The 17013-nt window shown below is 46.3% G+C and overlaps 1 protein-coding gene across 1 annotated transcript; it reads right to left on the reverse strand.

The window, feature by feature from the left end:
• Positions 1–2740: 2740 nt before the first annotated feature.
• polr2a (RNA polymerase II subunit A) lies at positions 2741–15088 on the reverse strand. The gene is made up of 29 exons (XM_062383630.1): positions 14779–15088; positions 14227–14359; positions 14001–14137; positions 13692–13865; positions 13288–13569; positions 13046–13207; positions 12732–12952; positions 12519–12651; positions 12274–12398; positions 11840–12050; positions 11524–11733; positions 11272–11440; positions 11050–11144; positions 10763–10966; positions 10442–10664; positions 10118–10301; positions 9751–9922; positions 9553–9658; positions 8921–9126; positions 8548–8811; positions 8216–8423; positions 8017–8117; positions 7825–7929; positions 7524–7706; positions 7226–7429; positions 6955–7141; positions 6740–6853; positions 6486–6635; positions 2741–6315 (listed from the first exon to the last, which is right to left on the reverse strand). Exons 1-29 carry the CDS (start codon positions 14863–14865, stop codon positions 5165–5167), a joined length of 5901 nt encoding a protein of 1966 aa, XP_062239614.1. The 5' UTR covers positions 14866–15088; the 3' UTR covers positions 2741–5164.
• Positions 15089–17013: the final 1925 nt, after the last annotated feature.

Raw genomic sequence — 17013 nt, forward strand, 5'->3', positions numbered from 1 at the left:
GTGTGTGTGTGTGTGTGTGTGTGTGTGTGTGTGTGTGTGTGTGTGTGTGTGTGTGTGTGTGTGTGTGTGTGTGTGTTTGTGTGTGTGTGTGTGTGTGTGTGTGTGTGTGTGTTTATGAGATTAGAGGATTTGAAACAAGACAGACTGATGCAGGAAGAGAATGAGAAAACAGTAAGAGATGAAAAAAAAGAACTAAATTGTCATATGTAGGATAAATTACACTTTTACAGTTGTATTGAACTTTGTCTTTAATTTCCATTCAACCAAACTTCTACGTCTCCTCCATTGACACAAAGAACAAGATCTCAGAGGCTGTTACTTCCTCAACACCCCACCCTTACCTTATATCGAGGAAGTTGTGAAACAGCTGTAAGTGAGACCTGGATTATAGGAAGTGAGAGAGAGAGAGGGAGGAGGAGGAAGAGAGACTAAAGGAAAGGAGACTAAAGGTTGGGGATTTTCCCGACTGATAAAATGAGAGTGTATCGGAGAGTTAGTTTGAATGGACATATGGATGTCAGACAAAGTGGAGCAACTACAGAGTCATTGTCCCGCGGTGAGACTCCTCAGCTGAAACTTCAGGAATGTGAGGAGCAGACAGAGACAGAATCAGGAAAACACCAGGAACACACACTTAGAAGAAAAGGAAGAAGGACAAACAGGACTGACTTTAAGATCTTACAGAAGAAAAGAATAAAAACAACCTTACTTTAAGCTTACCTTAGAGAGTGAGTGAGCAGAGGGACACAAACAGGTCTGAGCAGAGAGAGAGCAGAGAGATCCAGTCATGCAAAGTGTAACACGTCCTTAAACCTTAAACACACAAATTCTTTCACACACACACACACACACAAGACATTTCCTGCCTCTGTCTGCGGCGGCCTTAGCCCGGCCCCCTGACTCAACAACAAAAGGAGGAATAGACGAAACCTGATTGAATCAGGACTGGAAGTGGAGGGAGACGTCAAAAGCAAATCTAGCTTGTTTCAGAAAGTAAATATCAAGCTAATAAAACCAAACTAGCAACCGGTTTTAATTTTGGACTTCTTTTGTGTTTCTCTCTTTGAAAAAATACTAAATGGTGTCATTCAAAATTACAAAATGTCTTCAAAATCCATTTAACTCCCTTTCCTCAGCTTTCCGGTACCACTCACTATGGGATAGATATTACATGCCATATTCCCGAAACTCAGAAAAGCTTTGAAAGTTTGAAATCTAAAAAAAAAAAAAAGGTTGAGAATGATTTAAATAAAGTTTTGAAGTCTGATCTGAAACTCTCAAAATGAGGATGTGAGAGAGAGTCAGGATCCTGGAGGCCGGGCGTTTGCTTCAAACCTTTTGTTTGCTTTTGTTCAATAATTCAAATACTTTATGTGCAACTTAACTTTTTTCTTTGTAAAACATATGATCCCATCCTGCCACCAGACAGCCTTGCATTAATGACTCACTGCACAGTTGGAAAATACCATCATAGCAACCAACCCAAATACAGTTGTGAGTCATGCATGCCCCCCCACACACACTTAGACACGCCTTTGTGTATGTGCAAGTGTAAGCACCACAGTGCGTCCGCAGATCATCATGGGGTCGAGTGACTTATCATTTCTACAGGTGAACGTTATACAAGGCGGGAGGGGGGGGGGGACCAACTGGGTGAGCCCACTGATTATTTCCTCGAGGGTGTGTCTACTTACTAGAGATGCTATCATCCTCCTCACCAAACAAATTAACTTATCTTTTAACATCACGCCCTCAAACAAGTTCCCTTCAAAGTTCATGAAGTCCATGTTCACGCTTTGAGTTCAGAAAACGCTGTTTACATTTTATGTTCGACTTAGTCTTTAGTGGTTAAACCAGTTAAGATTATTTAATCTCCTACAGGGCCTGTATTTAAGAACCCCCCACACTTTAAAGCAGAGGTCACCTAGATAGACCCTTGGGATCTGAACCTATAACCGATAGATCCTTGAGAATTCTTCAACTCTGCGTTCAATTCTAGGCTCAACGACAGATTTTCCCCTCAATTGGGTGAAGTGACTCAGCAGATTAACCAGGCTCCAATCGTCAATATGATCCTGTTTCTAGAAGCTCTGGGGCCAGTGTTTTGTTATCAGTTGTGAATGAGCCTGATTTGTTAAGGAGCATGGGATCACAGCGCCCCCAGGTGGATGGGACATGTTAGTTTCACTCACAGCACAGAGCAGATGTAGAGAATGCTCATATTATAGATTATGTCATGATTATTTACTATCTCCTCAGTGGGAGGCTGAAGATACTTTCCCTCACATTATGAAAGTCTATATTTAGTGGCAGTGGTTAAAAAATAAGTTTGAGGTACATTATTTTGAGTATTTAATTTTTCTACAACATAGTGCTAAATGTATCTGCAATGATTAATCTGTTTCATGTTTATATTAATACACAATCTGAAACGTGCAGCTCCTTAACTTTTGCCACTTTAAATGCATTTTGTTGTAAGTAAACCAAGGTAATGATTACAAATTTGTCCTCTTTATAGTGATCACGTTATCCTGTAATCAGCTTTAAGCATTTTTCAACCAAGTGACAAATGGGCCTTTATCAGATATAAACATTATAAAACAAGTATTATCAAGTAAAGGTACTTATAAGTATCTTATGTTTAGATGCTATTCAGCAGTTTCATCTATAATTCAAACGTTTTTTCAAGATGTCTAAATATCAGATTTACGTGAAACATGTTACAAAACAGGCAGAAACATGTAGTAAAACTTTTATTCTTTTTCCAAGTCAAAAAACAAACAGAACAAAGATACAGAGAAATGAGATAATGAATCGATTTCTATACAGTGGCAATTTTAAGTTAAACCTTCCTTTGCCCAGACGTGGCGTCCTTCCCCCGGCTTGAAACCCTGTCTCACCTCTGGACACGCGCTAACCGCACACACATACACACTTTCAATCATTCATTCACCCTGGGAGTCCCAGCGCCCTGAATTGACCGGACGGCAACACGGTTAAGACGACAGGATTGGATGCAAGCATAGTGGACAAAACGTGACAAGTGGCTTAAAAGGAAACGAGCTCCACCACAGTATGAACGCAGTGCAGCGACCAACCAACCCTGCTCCATCTCAAAGGCCAGAGGATGCATCCCTATCAATTCATGACGACCCAATCGGAAGCAACGTGTCACAAAATTGACGAAACACTTTCAAAAACAGAACGCAAAAATAATCACTGGTTGTATTTTCTTTTTTTTTTTTTACTTCCTCGGGACTCCCAGTAGGATAAGATACATTCCCCCACCCTCCCCCACGTCACTGGTACGTACACTGGAAGAAAAAAACGAAACACTGATTTCAGAATTTAGGATGACTTGTGGATGAAGAGGGAGGCGACCCGGCTTATCCAAAAATAATAAATCATAAACCGCAACGAATGATCAAATTGGAACGAGGAGGGGAAAGACAGGAGTGGGGGGGGAATGGTTCCATTGTCATCAAGCATACAGATCAGACTGGGTCGAGTCATGTGAGAAAGCACCCATATTCAAAAGAAAGGTCACACTAATGTAGTGGGTAAGGTTTATTTTTTAAGAGAGGCCCAAAAGGAATGGTTTCTTTGGACGATCTCCGCTTAAAAGAAAAATAAACTGATTCACTCTGTTCCGAAGACAAATTTCACGACTTTTTTTTTTGTATGTGTGACCGAAGCGATGCCACAACGAGGCGGCAAAATGCGACATGTCGTACGACTGTTCGTGAAAAGAGACGCCGCTATGATGGCCGGACGATCGGGGGAGAGCAGAGGGAGGTGGAAACAAAAACAAAAGAACACTCCCCTCCGTCCCCTGCCCCTTCATCCACAGTAAATGAACACGAGCCTCCTGCATACAAGGTTCACAAAGTCACCAAAAGCAAACAAGAGAACCCCCCCCCCCCCAAAAAAAAAAATAATAATAACAAATTGAAATCCTTAATTTTTCTCTATTCATATTCACACAGAGTAGCAGTTAACCTTTTCTTAAATAAACTGAATAGTTCAAATAAACCTGGGTACACGTCAACTATTAGAAATGGGACGAAGATTAGCAAAGTAGTGGGAGGGATTCAAAAAAGACAAATTTCAACCTAAAGTTTGATAAAAACGCATTAACATGTGCTACTCATGCAAAACAATGACAGAAGCAGCAACGCCAAACTGGTTTCCCTCGTCCGTGTGCGCCCCAGTTCATCCGAGAATCAAAATTGAAGACAGAATAATAGTTCTCACGATTATTTTCTTCCATATAAATCTTTAAAGTCCCCGTGTCATGGGAAGAGTAGTATCTGGAAAAGTTTTTTTAGTTTTACATTTTTTTTTCTTCTTTTTTCTTTTGATGCACAAGTCTGCAAAATGGTCGAGGACAAGAGGATGCTGGTGGCTGCTTTCATGACATCTTTGAGGTTTTGTCTTTGGGGTGTGAAGGAGGAAGATGGGAGGGCGATGGGTACACGCACCTATGTAGTTAACGATGTTCAGAGTCAAATTTCCTTCCAAGCCAGTATCTCTTTCCTATAATGTATATAATATAAATATATATTATACATCATCCAACTCTCCTGCAGACAATCCGACCAATCAAACCCCTACAACTCCATCAAAAGGCCTAACAAGATACACCTCGGTGAAAAATGCAGTAAACAAAGTCTAAACCTTACCTCCTCGATTTTCTTTAGAGCGTATGCTTTAGTGATGAATACAATCCACTCAGCTTTTCAAAAAAAGGCTTTTGGCAAAGTGTATGCTTTCCAGGAACGACTACACACCCAACATTTAGAGAATGAGAGAGACCGGATGTAATACACTAGAAAGTTAAAAAGGGACATGTTCTTCCCTCTCATGTGTTCACCACATCCTCCCTCTCCTTTTCATTCCCTCTTGGGATCTGCGGTTTTCGCTTCAACATCCAAAGTGAAAATTAAAAAACTATTTCAAAAGGCAGCCTTTTCTTTCCTTCAGGCAAAGCAGTTCAAGTCTTTCACATCATAGTTTTATTTTTAGATTTTTGGGGGGCAGCAGTTGGTACCCCTGTGGCTTAAAACACTGCCACCTCCAGCTGGTTAAAATGCGCTGTCCTTCAAGTGTCCTCCGTGAGGTGACACAGGGTTTTCAGGTGCCCGTCCTCCTCCGTGGTGGCTCATCAGATGGTCTCCTCGTCGCTGTCGTCGGGGCTGATGGCCGGGCTGTAGGTGGGTGAGGTGGGGCTGTATCCAGGGGAGGTGGGGCTGTAGGTGGAGCCTTTAGGACTAGTTGGCGAGTACGTAGGAGACGTGGGTGAATACTTGGGTGAGGTCGGGGAGTAAGTCGGGGAGGTCGGGGAGTATTTGGGGCTGGTGGGGGTGTAGGTGGGAGAGGTCGGAGAGTAGGTAGGAGAGGTGGGGCTGTATTTCGGCGTCGTTGGGGAGTAGGTGGGAGAGGTAGGGGAATACTTCGGAGATGTTGGGGAGTACTTTGGAGAGGTAGGGGAGTACTTGGGAGAGGTGGGAGTGTACTCTGGGGAGCTGGGGCTGTATGAGGGGGAAGTCGGGGTGTATTTGGGGGAGGTGGGGGAGTAGGAGGGCGAGCTGGGGCTGTATGAGGGCGAGCTGGGTGTGTAGGTGGGTGACTGCGGAGTAAAGCGCGGACTGGAAGGAGAGTATGAGGGAGAGGTTGGCGAGTACGAGGGAGAGGTGGGAGAGTAGTTGGGGCTGGTCGGGGTGTAGTTGGGGGAGGTGGGAGAGTAAGAGGGCGACGTCGGGGAGTAGGAGGGGGATGTGGGGGAGTAACTGGGAGAGGTGGGAGTGTAGTTTGGTGAGGTGGGGCTGTAGCTCGGGCTGGTTGGCGAGTAGGAGGGAGAGGTTGGAGAGTAGGAGGGGGAGGTGGGAGAGTAAGAGGGGGAGGTGGGAGAGTATGACGGTGAAGTGGGCGAGTAAGAGGGCGAGGTGGGAGAGTAGCTGGGCGATGTCGGACTGTAACTCGGCGATGTCGGGCTGTAGCTTGGCGAGGTGGGAGAGTAGGACGGGGAGGTGGGGGAGTAAGATGGAGAGGTGGGGGAGTAAGATGGAGAAGTGGGGGAATAGGAGGGAGATGTGGGCGAATAGGAGGGAGAAGTTGGGGAGTAACTGGGCGAAGTAGGGGAGTAGGAAGGAGAGGTCGGGCTGTAGTTGGGGCTGGTGGGGGAGTAAGAGGGAGAGGTGGGGGAGTAGGAGGGGGATGTTGGGGAGTAGCCTGGGCTCTGTGGGGTGTAGCCACCTGGGGACCGCGGCTCATAGGCCGGTGAGGTGGGCGAGTAGTTTGGTGACATGGCTCCACCTGGTGATAAAAACAATGAATGAGGAGTTAAGAATGAAGAAAACAAAAAGGAGGAGTACCCCATGGCTACTATAAAGGCCTTATGTATGTTCAGGAATAAATAGCTTTTTTAATGAATTTTATTTTGTTTTGAACAAACTAATGTTTCTAAAATGTCTGCTGTGTCGAACCTGGAGATGGGATGTAGGGGCTGGCAGGTCCTGGAGAACCTGGGGAGCCAGGAGTCGGGGACCAGGCAGGGGAGTAGCCGGGAGAGAAGCCACTTGCGTCAGATGCTGCGCTGGGAGAGAAACCGGCTGCACCAGGAGTCATGCCGCTTCCTGGAGGAGGAAACGCGAAAAGAAAGGAGGGGTGGAGGGGGGAGATTTAGCGAGTAACAACAGACACAAGGAGAAGAGCCGAAGCAACCTGCACATGTACTCACCAATACCAGGAGACCAGGCCCCGTAGGCTGGTGTGGCCCCGGTGTTCCACGGTGTCATGGCGGGTGACATGCCACTCATGGGACTCGCCGCTGTGCCAAAGAACATTCCAGTGGCTGCAAGAAAAAGATAAGAAAACCAAACATAAATTTCATGGCACTGACACTATATATGAACAAAAAGGCAAAGTACCAAACAAATCTCTCTCTCCACTTACGTCCAGCCACGCTGATACCCGGCATATTTGTGGGAATCTCCATCCCGTATTTGCACTTCTCAGCATCCAACAGCAAATCAAAGCAGCCGGTACCAGCCGGCGCGAGCTGGCCCAGCATGATGTTCTCTGACACGCCCTTCATGGGGTCACATTCACCGTGTGCCGATGCCTCCATCAAAACATCCACCTTGAGAGGGGAAAACAAAGAAGAGGTATTGAGAAAACCAGGTCTAGAGTCTTTCTATAAATAAGTGATTGATTCTCTTCTCACCGTCTCTTCAAAGGAACACTTCATAAGCGGTCCAGTGTCTTGACGGTTGATGCCGTGACGCGTGATGGCCATCAGGTGACCGCGGCTGGTCATGGTGTCACAGAGCAGAGCCAAGTGACGGTAGTTGACGTAGGAGCCGTCAAAGGAGATGACGTGGTTCAACTCCCTCTCCAGAGCCTTTCGCACAGCCTCAATTCCCAAGACCTGGAAGAGAAGAGACAGGGGCGGAGATGGAATGAATATCAACGACAACTTACTACGATTCTACTGTTTAGACAAAACCAGGTCGAGTTTGTACCGTGAAGATCTCCACAATGTCGTTGGAGGTGGTTCGGACGGGATCCACGTCCTTCTCGCTCAGGACTCTCATGAGACTCACTCCGTCCGTCTCCAGGATCCACTCCTGCAGGGCCTTGAACTCACCTTCCTCGGTGATTATGATCTTCTTCTTGTTGTCAGTCTGGGGCAAGTGCATGTACACCTGGAGGAGAGGAGTTGGACCATTGACTCAGAGCCACAGGCAGGTACATGCGTTTTCTTTATGGATGACGAGCGTGTAGAACATAAACTACATGCTTTCACTGTGTTTAATCTGTTACCTTGCTGATCTGCTCAATGCCTTGTAGGGTCATATCCGTCAGCATGTTGGACTCGATGCATCTCAAGAACACGTCGTCGTCCATTTTGTCCACCACCTCCTCATCCTAGGACAAGGAAAATGACATTATTGGCGATTTGTCCCACTCTGGTGAGCTTGTATTATTATTTTGGAATATCTCATCGTTACGCACCTCGTTGAACTTGTTCTCGTCGCTGTTCATGATTCTGATTCGCAGAACGAGCTTCTCAGCGTTGTCGTCATTGAAGATGCAGTTCAGATCATCTCCAAAACCTTCAGAGAGAGAGAGAGAAAGAGAGAACCACGATGAAATCAGGGGAAAGGGCTTCACTCACCCATATTCAAAAGGAGTGCATGGGTAAGCAACCGACCTGCATTGATCTTCTCTGCGATCTGCTCCATAGTTAGTTTGCGATCAGTCATGTGCTTGCGGTCCAGCTCGATACGGAGCAGCCATGGCGAAATGCGTGTCACGTCAAAGTCGGGCATTTCATAGTAGACGTTCACCCACTCCTGGTCCTCGGCCACCACCGTGTTCTGGGGGTTGGGGTCGTAGTAGATGGCAGTGTTGGCTGTCACCTGAGAAAAAAAAAGGCACATTTTAAAGCTTTTAAATTAAGTTGAATTCCTTTTGCTTTAATACAACATCATCTGTAGCATCATTAGCACATAAAGAGAAACAGGTTAGTAATGTGAAACTGACCTTTCGGAGTGTGGTGTGCTCCAGTCGACAGAGGATGTCCTTGGCCCTCTCGGCGTCACGTGCAGCCTGACCCAGCAGGAAGACGGTGAGCGAGGGCGTCTTGGGCCTCTTGGAGATGTTGATCAACTCCTTGAGACGAGGCACACCGAGTGTTACGTTCTTGGCGGACACACCGGCGTAGTGGAAAGTGTTCAGGGTCATCTGAGTAGCTGGTTCTCCCAGCGACTGAGCAGCCAGAGCGCCGACCATTTCACCTGGGTGGGCCTGAGGAAGAAGAGGTAAACGTAGGATCATTATTTAAAAAATAAAAGAATAATAATAATGTATAACGGTCTCGTAGAGCTGTGACAACTCTTCGATATGGTAAGCTTACAATGGACTGGTTGAACTTGGTCTCAATCTCTCCCAGCAGCCAGTCGAAAGCCTCGGTGGAAAGACGGAACTCCTCTGTCATGCGTTTGGAGCAGAGCGTGGAGCGCAGGTGGATGTTGAAGAGCAGGGTGGCGTTCTTCTGGGCCTGCACGCTCAGCGGGTCCTCCCCGTTCACAATCACCAGCTTCTTGCTAAGATCTTGAAGACCTGAGGATCAGAATACAAAGAGCTTGAAACTCATGAGGAGTAAACTGGAGAACAGTTATATTTTCCTTCTCAGGGTTATTTCACTTTCCTTGTAGTAAAAAATTAAGCTAAACGTGAGAATTTCCACACTTTATAAGACTCTTCTTCTAAGGCATGAGCTGTTTCTCTTCTTATGCAACAGCTGTGGATTCCCCTGCCGGCTTTACGTGGCTTTAAAGAGCAGCTGAGGCCGAGCCGCGACTTCTTAGCTCTAATTCTGAAACAAGTAATATATCCACCTGGTTCCCAAAGTCCTGTAGCTAAAGAAATGAAGTCGCAACTTTGCTGAATGCATTAGCAAGTAATTTAAGTGTGAGTGGAGAAAAAGTGGCCAATGATGCAGAATATATTCATGCCGGTCTGAGTAAATATATTCCTTTTGCTTACCCTCGACCACTCTGAGAGGATTGAGGTCTGTTGGGGTCCGAGCGTTGATGCGGAAGATCTTCTGAGCATTCCAGATCATTCTGGCCAGGTTGCATGGTAGCACCACCTGCAGGCGAGGACAAATGTTAAGTTTTTTTCCCACTGTATGAGCAGAAGACTCTTTAAAGACCATAAGTGAGCACAGATGTGATCAGTCACCTTGCTGTCCCCTGTGGGGAAAATGGCCCGAAGGATCTCCCGGTCCTCCTTCATTTGCTCAAACTCTCTCTCCAGGACACTTTGCACATTGGCGTTGGTCAGGACGTCTTTGACCACGTCCTCCTGCAGCATCCGCCTCAGTGCGCGCTCATTAGTGCAGTCAAATCTGAACCTAGACAGAAAAGACAAGAGACAAATGTTAAACCACTGACTATAGACAAACAAACAAGGGATCAATGGAAGTTAAACCAAACAAAGGGAGGTTCTTTGAGCCTGAACATCAGTCTAAAACCAACCTTGCTTTGTATTTAGACAACACTTAAACTGTAGGTGTGTGTGTGTGTGTGGGTGTGTGTGTGTGACTCACTTCTTTTCAAAGGCCTTGTGTGAGGGTTTGAGAGTTGCCAGATTTTGGAACTCGACATTCTCTCCTGCCAGGCCATCCTCACCGTAGCGCAGCTGGACCACCTGGTTGATGGAGTTACGCACGGTGCCGTCGTACTTCACCATCACAGACTCCATGGACTTGATCAGACGCCGCTGGATGTAACCTATCGGGGCAGAGACGATTTTTTACATTTAAAACAATGAGTAAATCTGGTCATTACTAAACCAAAGTAACTATCGGCACAACTCCTTAAATGTAAGAAATTTGTGTTTCCCTATTTTGTTCCCAGAGGCTCGGACTCACCAGTCTCGGCAGTCTTGACAGCTGTATCAATCAGACCCTCTCTGCCTCCCATGGCGTGGAAGAAGAACTCAGTTGGTGTCAGGCCAGCCAGGTAGGAGTTCTCCACGAAGCCTCTACTCTCAGGACCGTAATCGTCTTTAATGAAGTGAGGCAGCGTGCGGTGTTTGAAGCCGAAGGGGATTCTTTTACCCTCCACGTTCTGTTGCCCCACCACAGCGATAACCTAGATACAGAGAGATAAAGGGATAGTCAGAACAACTGTGGCCCATTAAATCAAATTCAGCCTTTGTGAGGTAAACATATTAAGGTTGACTCTCTTACCTGAGAGATGTTAATCTTTGAACCCTTAGAACCGGCCACCACCATGGACTTGAAGTTGTTGTACTCAGACAGGGACTTCTGGGCTGAGGATCCCGTTTTGTCACGGGCGTCGTTGAGGATACGATTGACCTGGTTCTCAAAGGTCTGCCTCAGCGTGTTACCAGGGGTCGGCTCCAGCTCGTTGTTGTGGGCCTTCTCGATGACCTGGGAGGTGGAAGGCAAAGGTAAACTACAAATTTTTGGACAAACGTTCCCCCCTGAACTGTGCAGAAATGACATGTGCTTACTTCTATCACATCCTGTTTGGCTTTCTTGATGGTATTCTGGATGTCAAGGTAGGTTTTGGCATCAGCAATGGAGTCACCGATACCAATGGAATGACCTGGAGGAGATACAATGAATCAACTTGTAAATATGGGAAACTACAATTGATACAAATGGTTTGTTGCAGGATCATTCAATATCACTATAAGAGTAAATCACATTTATTTAAATGTGACTGTTCTCACCCTCGATGAGCAGCCAGTTGTTGACTACAGTCTGAATGTTGGAGTAGAAGAGCCTGGTGATGTCGTGGCCCATCTCCAGGTAGGAGATGTGGACAAGGGAGCCGGCTGATGTCCCCAGCGACTTCTTACACAGGATGCCCATGATCAACTCGCCATTCTCCACGATGACCTACATGAGCAGAATGTGAGGTTAGTTGCACTGTCACCACTTTCTCTTCACTGAGCTATACTGAATTGTTCACGGCTTCGTACCTTGGTGTCTCCTGGTGAGATGTGTTTGTAAGGGCCGCTGTCCTCCTCGTCGGGGTGGGTGCTGTGCGTGCGGATGACGTTGATGTGTCCTGGAATGATGAGACTGAAGATCTGCTTGCCTGTCCACAGAGGACGTGGCTTGATGATGGCCGGTTGGGGCATTTTCCCGTCCCAGGTGGAGAGGAACATGAGGAGGTTCATGACTTCCCCCTGTGGTGGCAAAATGCACAGTGAGTGGAAAGACCCTGATGGAACACACAAAACCACCACTACATATTCATTAGGTCAATGTGCGAGGTGTGACCAGTGTCCTTACCCGCTCTAAGAAGACGTCTCTCTTTGTGAATTTGCGCACGGCTGTGAGTGTGTCCTGCACGATACCCATGACGGGCCTGTTGGACTGGGGTGTGACGATCATACGCGGCACCATGGCCAGCTCCTGAATCTCTGCCCTGGTCTCGAGGGACTGAGGTAGGTGGAGGTTCATCTCATCCCCGTCAAAGTCAGCATTATATGGGGTGGTGACACTGTGGGGAGAAGAGACCATAATGTATAAGTCGCAAAACAAATTGCAAACAATTTTTACAGCCGTTTGTATTCAGACCAAATAACAACCTGCCCTGAAATCTAGATTAAATTGAGGAAATGACCCAAATCGTGTCTACGCCAAACTCTTGAGGAGTGTGGTCCACTATTAAATAGATACGTTTAAAACGTATTACAAGACTAGGTCTGGTCTTCATATGGTACCTGAGGTTGAGTCGAAACGTGGACCAGGGCAGAATCCGAACCCTGTGCCCCATCATGGACATTTTATGTAGTGTAGGCTGTCGGTTGAAGATGATGATGTCACCATCACACATGTGCCTTTCCACCTGAAAGGAGAGAAAGAAAACAATTTGTCAGTTTTGAAATAAAATTGTTGCATTGTCTTTAAATAAAAGACATTCCGAGTTAAACACATTGTTTTTAAACAAGTGTTTCTCATTTCTTGCCTTGTAGCCGATCTGCAGATGAAGGTCACTTGGTTTGGGATGGAAGCGCAGGTCAATTCTGTCTCCGTTGTCACGAATGATGTATTTGGCTCCTGGGTACTGGCTGTTTCCTCGTCGCACCAGCTCTTGAAGTCTAAGAAAAGTCATAATTGGTAAGTGAATCTGCCGCCATCAAACTTTTCAGGATTTTACACATCAAATTCTCTGGTGTACCTGTCAATGTTAAAGGGTGTGACAATTTCCGGGAAGGTCATGTTGGCTGCGATGGACCGCGGTACGCCCACTTGGTCGATATGCAAGTTGGGGTCGGGGGTGATGACAGTTCGAGCAGAGAAATCCACACGCTTTCCCATTAGGTTACCTCGGACTCGCCCCTCCTTTCCCTTTAAACGTTGCTTAAGGGATTTGAGAGGGCGGCCAGATTTTTGCATTGCCTGAGAAAATAAAACATAAAAATGTCAGCACACATTATTTTATTTGGGTTCATATCGGACAGTAGGTAGAAAGGCACCGAGGTTCTCACGTACCCTCGGCAGGCCGGGCAACTCGTTGTCCACCATTGTGGCTACGTGAAACTGAAGCAGCTTCACATCCTCAGCGATGACGTGAGCCGCTGCACCGCTCTGCTCGTTTCTTCGCAGTTGGTTGTTGATCTTAACAATGTCAGCTAGCTTGTGGGTCAAGTCGTCCTTTAAATAGAAATAAGTTGTTAGCCTATAGTGTAGATTATAAACAACCAAAACTTCAGCAGCAGATATCACTGTCTTACCTGGTTGCGAGCAGATCCCTGCATGACGACTGCAGGCCTCACAGCCAATGGAGGCACAGGCAGCACAGTCAGAATCATCCATTCAGGACGGGCGAACTTGGGATCCAACCCCAAGATGAAGATCTCTTCATCAGAGATGCGCTTGAAGATCTCGTGGACACGCTCCGGATTCAGCAGGATTTTCTTCTCCTGCGAGTCTTCATTAACGTGCTTCCACTCAGCGAACAGCTCCAGGCCAGAGCGTCTGATGCGTGGTTGGTAGCGCCCACAGCCACCGTGACCCTGCGTAGGACACAAAGCAACAAGTGGAGGTCAGATATGAGAAATCAATAACATGAGCAGGTCCGGAGATGTTGAGAGCTGAAACACACAGCAACTGTGACAATCAGACACGACCCAAATACCTTCTCCTTAGAAATGTCCTCCTCTGTCTCATGTTGCTCCATTCCAAATTTGTTGTCCATCTCCTCCCCTCCTTCACAGATGTTTTTTCCTTTGCACAGCTCGTACACATGTGTCAAGCGCTTTCGTGGCTGCCCTTTAGATTTTACCAGGATATCTTTAATCTTTGGGTTGGTCTGCAGGCAACAACAAATGGAACAAATCAATCAACAAAACTTCAGACAAATACAACTGAAATTAAACGTTAATATTGAAAATATCAGTGTTTAAAATTAAACTGTGTACTGTAATATGCTGAATATTATACTTACATTATCCACTAATAGCTTGGAGCAAAAGAAACACACGCATCGCAGAACCTTCATGATCTTTGTTACGAAGCCGACATGGAAAACTGGCTTTGCCAGTTCTATGTGTCCAAAGTGGCCTGGACACTCTGTCATGTTGCCTGAGAGAGCATTTAAAACATTAACTTAGGACATCAGCTTAGGGATCAATATCAAGTTATTAGCATGACATGCTAACATTGCACTGTACCTGCACATGTTTGACATCTTCCCGTTCTATCTATGACACCTTGTCTTGGGTCCATGAGGCCGCCAAGTTTAGGACGTCCTCCTTCTGTGGTCTCGGGGTACTTGATCCCCCCCTCTGTGACGGACAACCGTTTCTGAAGAAGAAAATAGAGCTAAGCTAAGTATGTTGTTGCTTCGATAACCAGCACTCAAGTCTTAATAATCAATTCAAGCATTAAAACAGTACAAATTGTGTTTTTAAAAATAGACTCCAGTTTTAATAAGAAAACGTTACAATACAAAAATAACAGGGGGATCAGCACATGAGATAGCATGGATAATGTTATGCTTTAAGTTTGTTCGAGCTTCCTGCAGCATGCTAGTTAACACAAGCTCCACTAGCCTGACACAGCTAGCTAGGCTAGGCTAACAGCAATAGCAAGAATTTCCATTGTACGCAGAACCATGTCTTCTCTGTATGTGTCGAACTAGGACGTTAGTCGCTATAAAAGTGTGAGTGTGATCGGTGAGATAGTCAACAAAAGAAACCCCCGCTCCCCGAAGGAAAACATACAAGCTCATCTGGGCTGATGATGCCGAACTGAACTCTCTTGATCGTGCGCAGTGGGCATGCGCTGTCGCCGGAGGGCGGTCCGTGCATCCTGTCTATTCAAAGAGACGCGTCCTTCCTCGGCACGCCGCTTTATGAGCAGGAGAGTCGTTAAACGGCCACCACGGCTCCGGTCTGGCCGCCAAAAGGGACCGGAAAGGCTCCGGAGGCGATATCCCACTGTAGGCTGCCGTCGCGGAGCAATTAATTGTGTTTTTGGTCCAGATGGTTTAGACCGAAACGCTCCCCCCTTGTTTTAGGTCTAACCTCTGAGGCGCTCTCAGCGCTTGTGAGCGCTGAAGAGACCAGCGCTCTGTTATATAGACCGAGCGCATGCTACGGGGTTGCACACTCACAAAGGCAGGGGCCGGCACTTCGAAGGACGGGGCGGTGCTCTCTGTAGTAAAACGCTCATTGGCCATTCAAGACGTCGACGTGAATAATTCAGTGCGTCACACGCACAGCCAATAAGAGAGCAGGTTTAGTTTCTTGACGAATCAGAACCAAGGGCGGGCTCGATACAATCCAAAGTCCTCTCTATTGGCTGTCTTCAAACCAAGAAGGCGGGACTTTTGTTAATTTGCACCCGGGAAATGAAAATGACGTTGGCCCGCGCTCTATTCGTCCGCCACGTTATCAATATTGAATAGGCCAGGAACGAGGACCAATGGCAGCGAGGAAACGAGCCTCATTAGGATATTTTCAACAAAACCCTCCCAGTTTCCGATGTTTGCCGAATGTGTCCGATGTGGATTTCTCCCCTCAGAGCAAAATAAAAAAAAACCTCTGTTGTCTGCTTCGTCTCGCTCCGGATCAGCCTGAGCTCTAAGAAAAGTGGCCGAGGCCCGTACAGAGGCTCCATCAAACCGGGGGAAAGTGTCGAAACACACGATGATTTCAGTCCCAAAACACTGTCAAACGGATTATTCCTCGAGCCTCGTCAGGGAAATATCGACGCGTCGTTTTTTCGCCCCGTGAATTTTGGGATCTGCGGGACTTCATCACAAGCCTCGGACTCGCCCACGGACGCCGGCCGGGCAGCGGAGAGGGTTTTCCCGTGCGGCCCGCAGGAAAGTCCGGGAGAAGCCTTAAGTGTCAATTTAACGTCCAATTGTGAAGTGTTTTGACTGTTTTTTCACACGCTCGCGTGTCGTGTATTGAATGAATGTCAGATTATGTCGTTATGTTGTCTTTACGGATTTATTTTTTTGTGAAAATGTGCAAGTGTGACCTAGGCCCCTTTTCAAAAGCCACCCGGAATACCGTCGTTTTGGCGGTAGTGACATTTGCTCGTTCAATAATTAACCTATCGATGTTATAATTGCCTAAAATGAGTTATTTCTAAACGTAAATCATAAGCTACTTTGATGATATTGTAAAATTCCCAACGTTTGCTATAATAGCGATGCTGCTGGAGATGTGGTTAGCTGAAAGCATTTAGCTAGCACCGACGTTATGTTCCCTGCTGCTTGCTGTTCACTGTTTCACTCGTCCCCTGTATTAGCAATGTACCCTTTGATAGCTAATGTCAACGCGATTATACAGTGTTGTGTCCGGAATAGGCCATTTTATGTGGGATCGAGTAGCCCGATTAGGCTTACATATTGTGGGACAAAACGTTTAGCTAGCTCCCTTCTAATGAATACTTATCAGATTAAATCCCCCGGTCGTGTTAACGAGCTTTCGTCCCGTTGTTTAGACGGTGATGTGCGGGTTTTGTTCACAGTGGCGACGAGGTTTATTATCATTCTATTACGGCATTTTACTGTTTGCAGGATTAAGGGAAATGCTACAGGAGCTAGCTTAGTCCGACTCAACATGGCGGTGTCTGAGGATAGTCTTCTTGTTGTGAATGAGAAAGATGGAGTCTGGGATATTCTTGTTGACTTCCTAGTTCAGCCCTATATGTGTGTATTTCCCTTAAAAATCAACAAATAGCTCCGTGATTACACACGAAGAGACACAGTGAGGCCTGTATGTTACAACGTGGCCGTGCGATTACATGTAAAAGCCGGTTAGCCAGTGTTTCAGTAGTCTGGGCTCTTCGTCACCGTCGAAAGTTGAAGCCATTTTGCTAACTACAAGCTTACTGGTCTCGCACTGGAAGAATGTGGCTTCTCGCTGTTTAGCCCATACGTGGTTAAAAGCGAATCGTTTAATCAACAACACAGTTAGCATCAATGTTGTCGGTAGAGAAAT

Source organism: Platichthys flesus, chromosome 24 (assembly GCF_949316205.1).
Source record: "Platichthys flesus chromosome 24, fPlaFle2.1, whole genome shotgun sequence".
NCBI classification, from domain to species: Eukaryota; Metazoa; Chordata; class Actinopteri; order Pleuronectiformes; family Pleuronectidae; genus Platichthys; species Platichthys flesus.

What these genes read in the sequence shown, in the direction of transcription:
- polr2a (XM_062383630.1), bottom strand. Translation starts at nt 14,865, where the DNA reads ATGCACGGACCGCCCTCCGGCGACAGCGCATGCCCACTGCGCACGATC. An exon ending in AGTTGCCCGGCCTGCCGAGG is followed by an intron (nt 12,953 to 13,045) that starts GTACGTGAGAAC and finishes TTATTTTCTCAG; the next exon opens with GCAATGCAAAAATCTGGCCG. An exon ending in ACATTGTGGAGATCTTCACG is followed by an intron (nt 7,430 to 7,523) that starts GTACAAACTCGA and finishes CTTCTCTTCCAG; the next exon opens with GTCTTGGGAATTGAGGCTGT.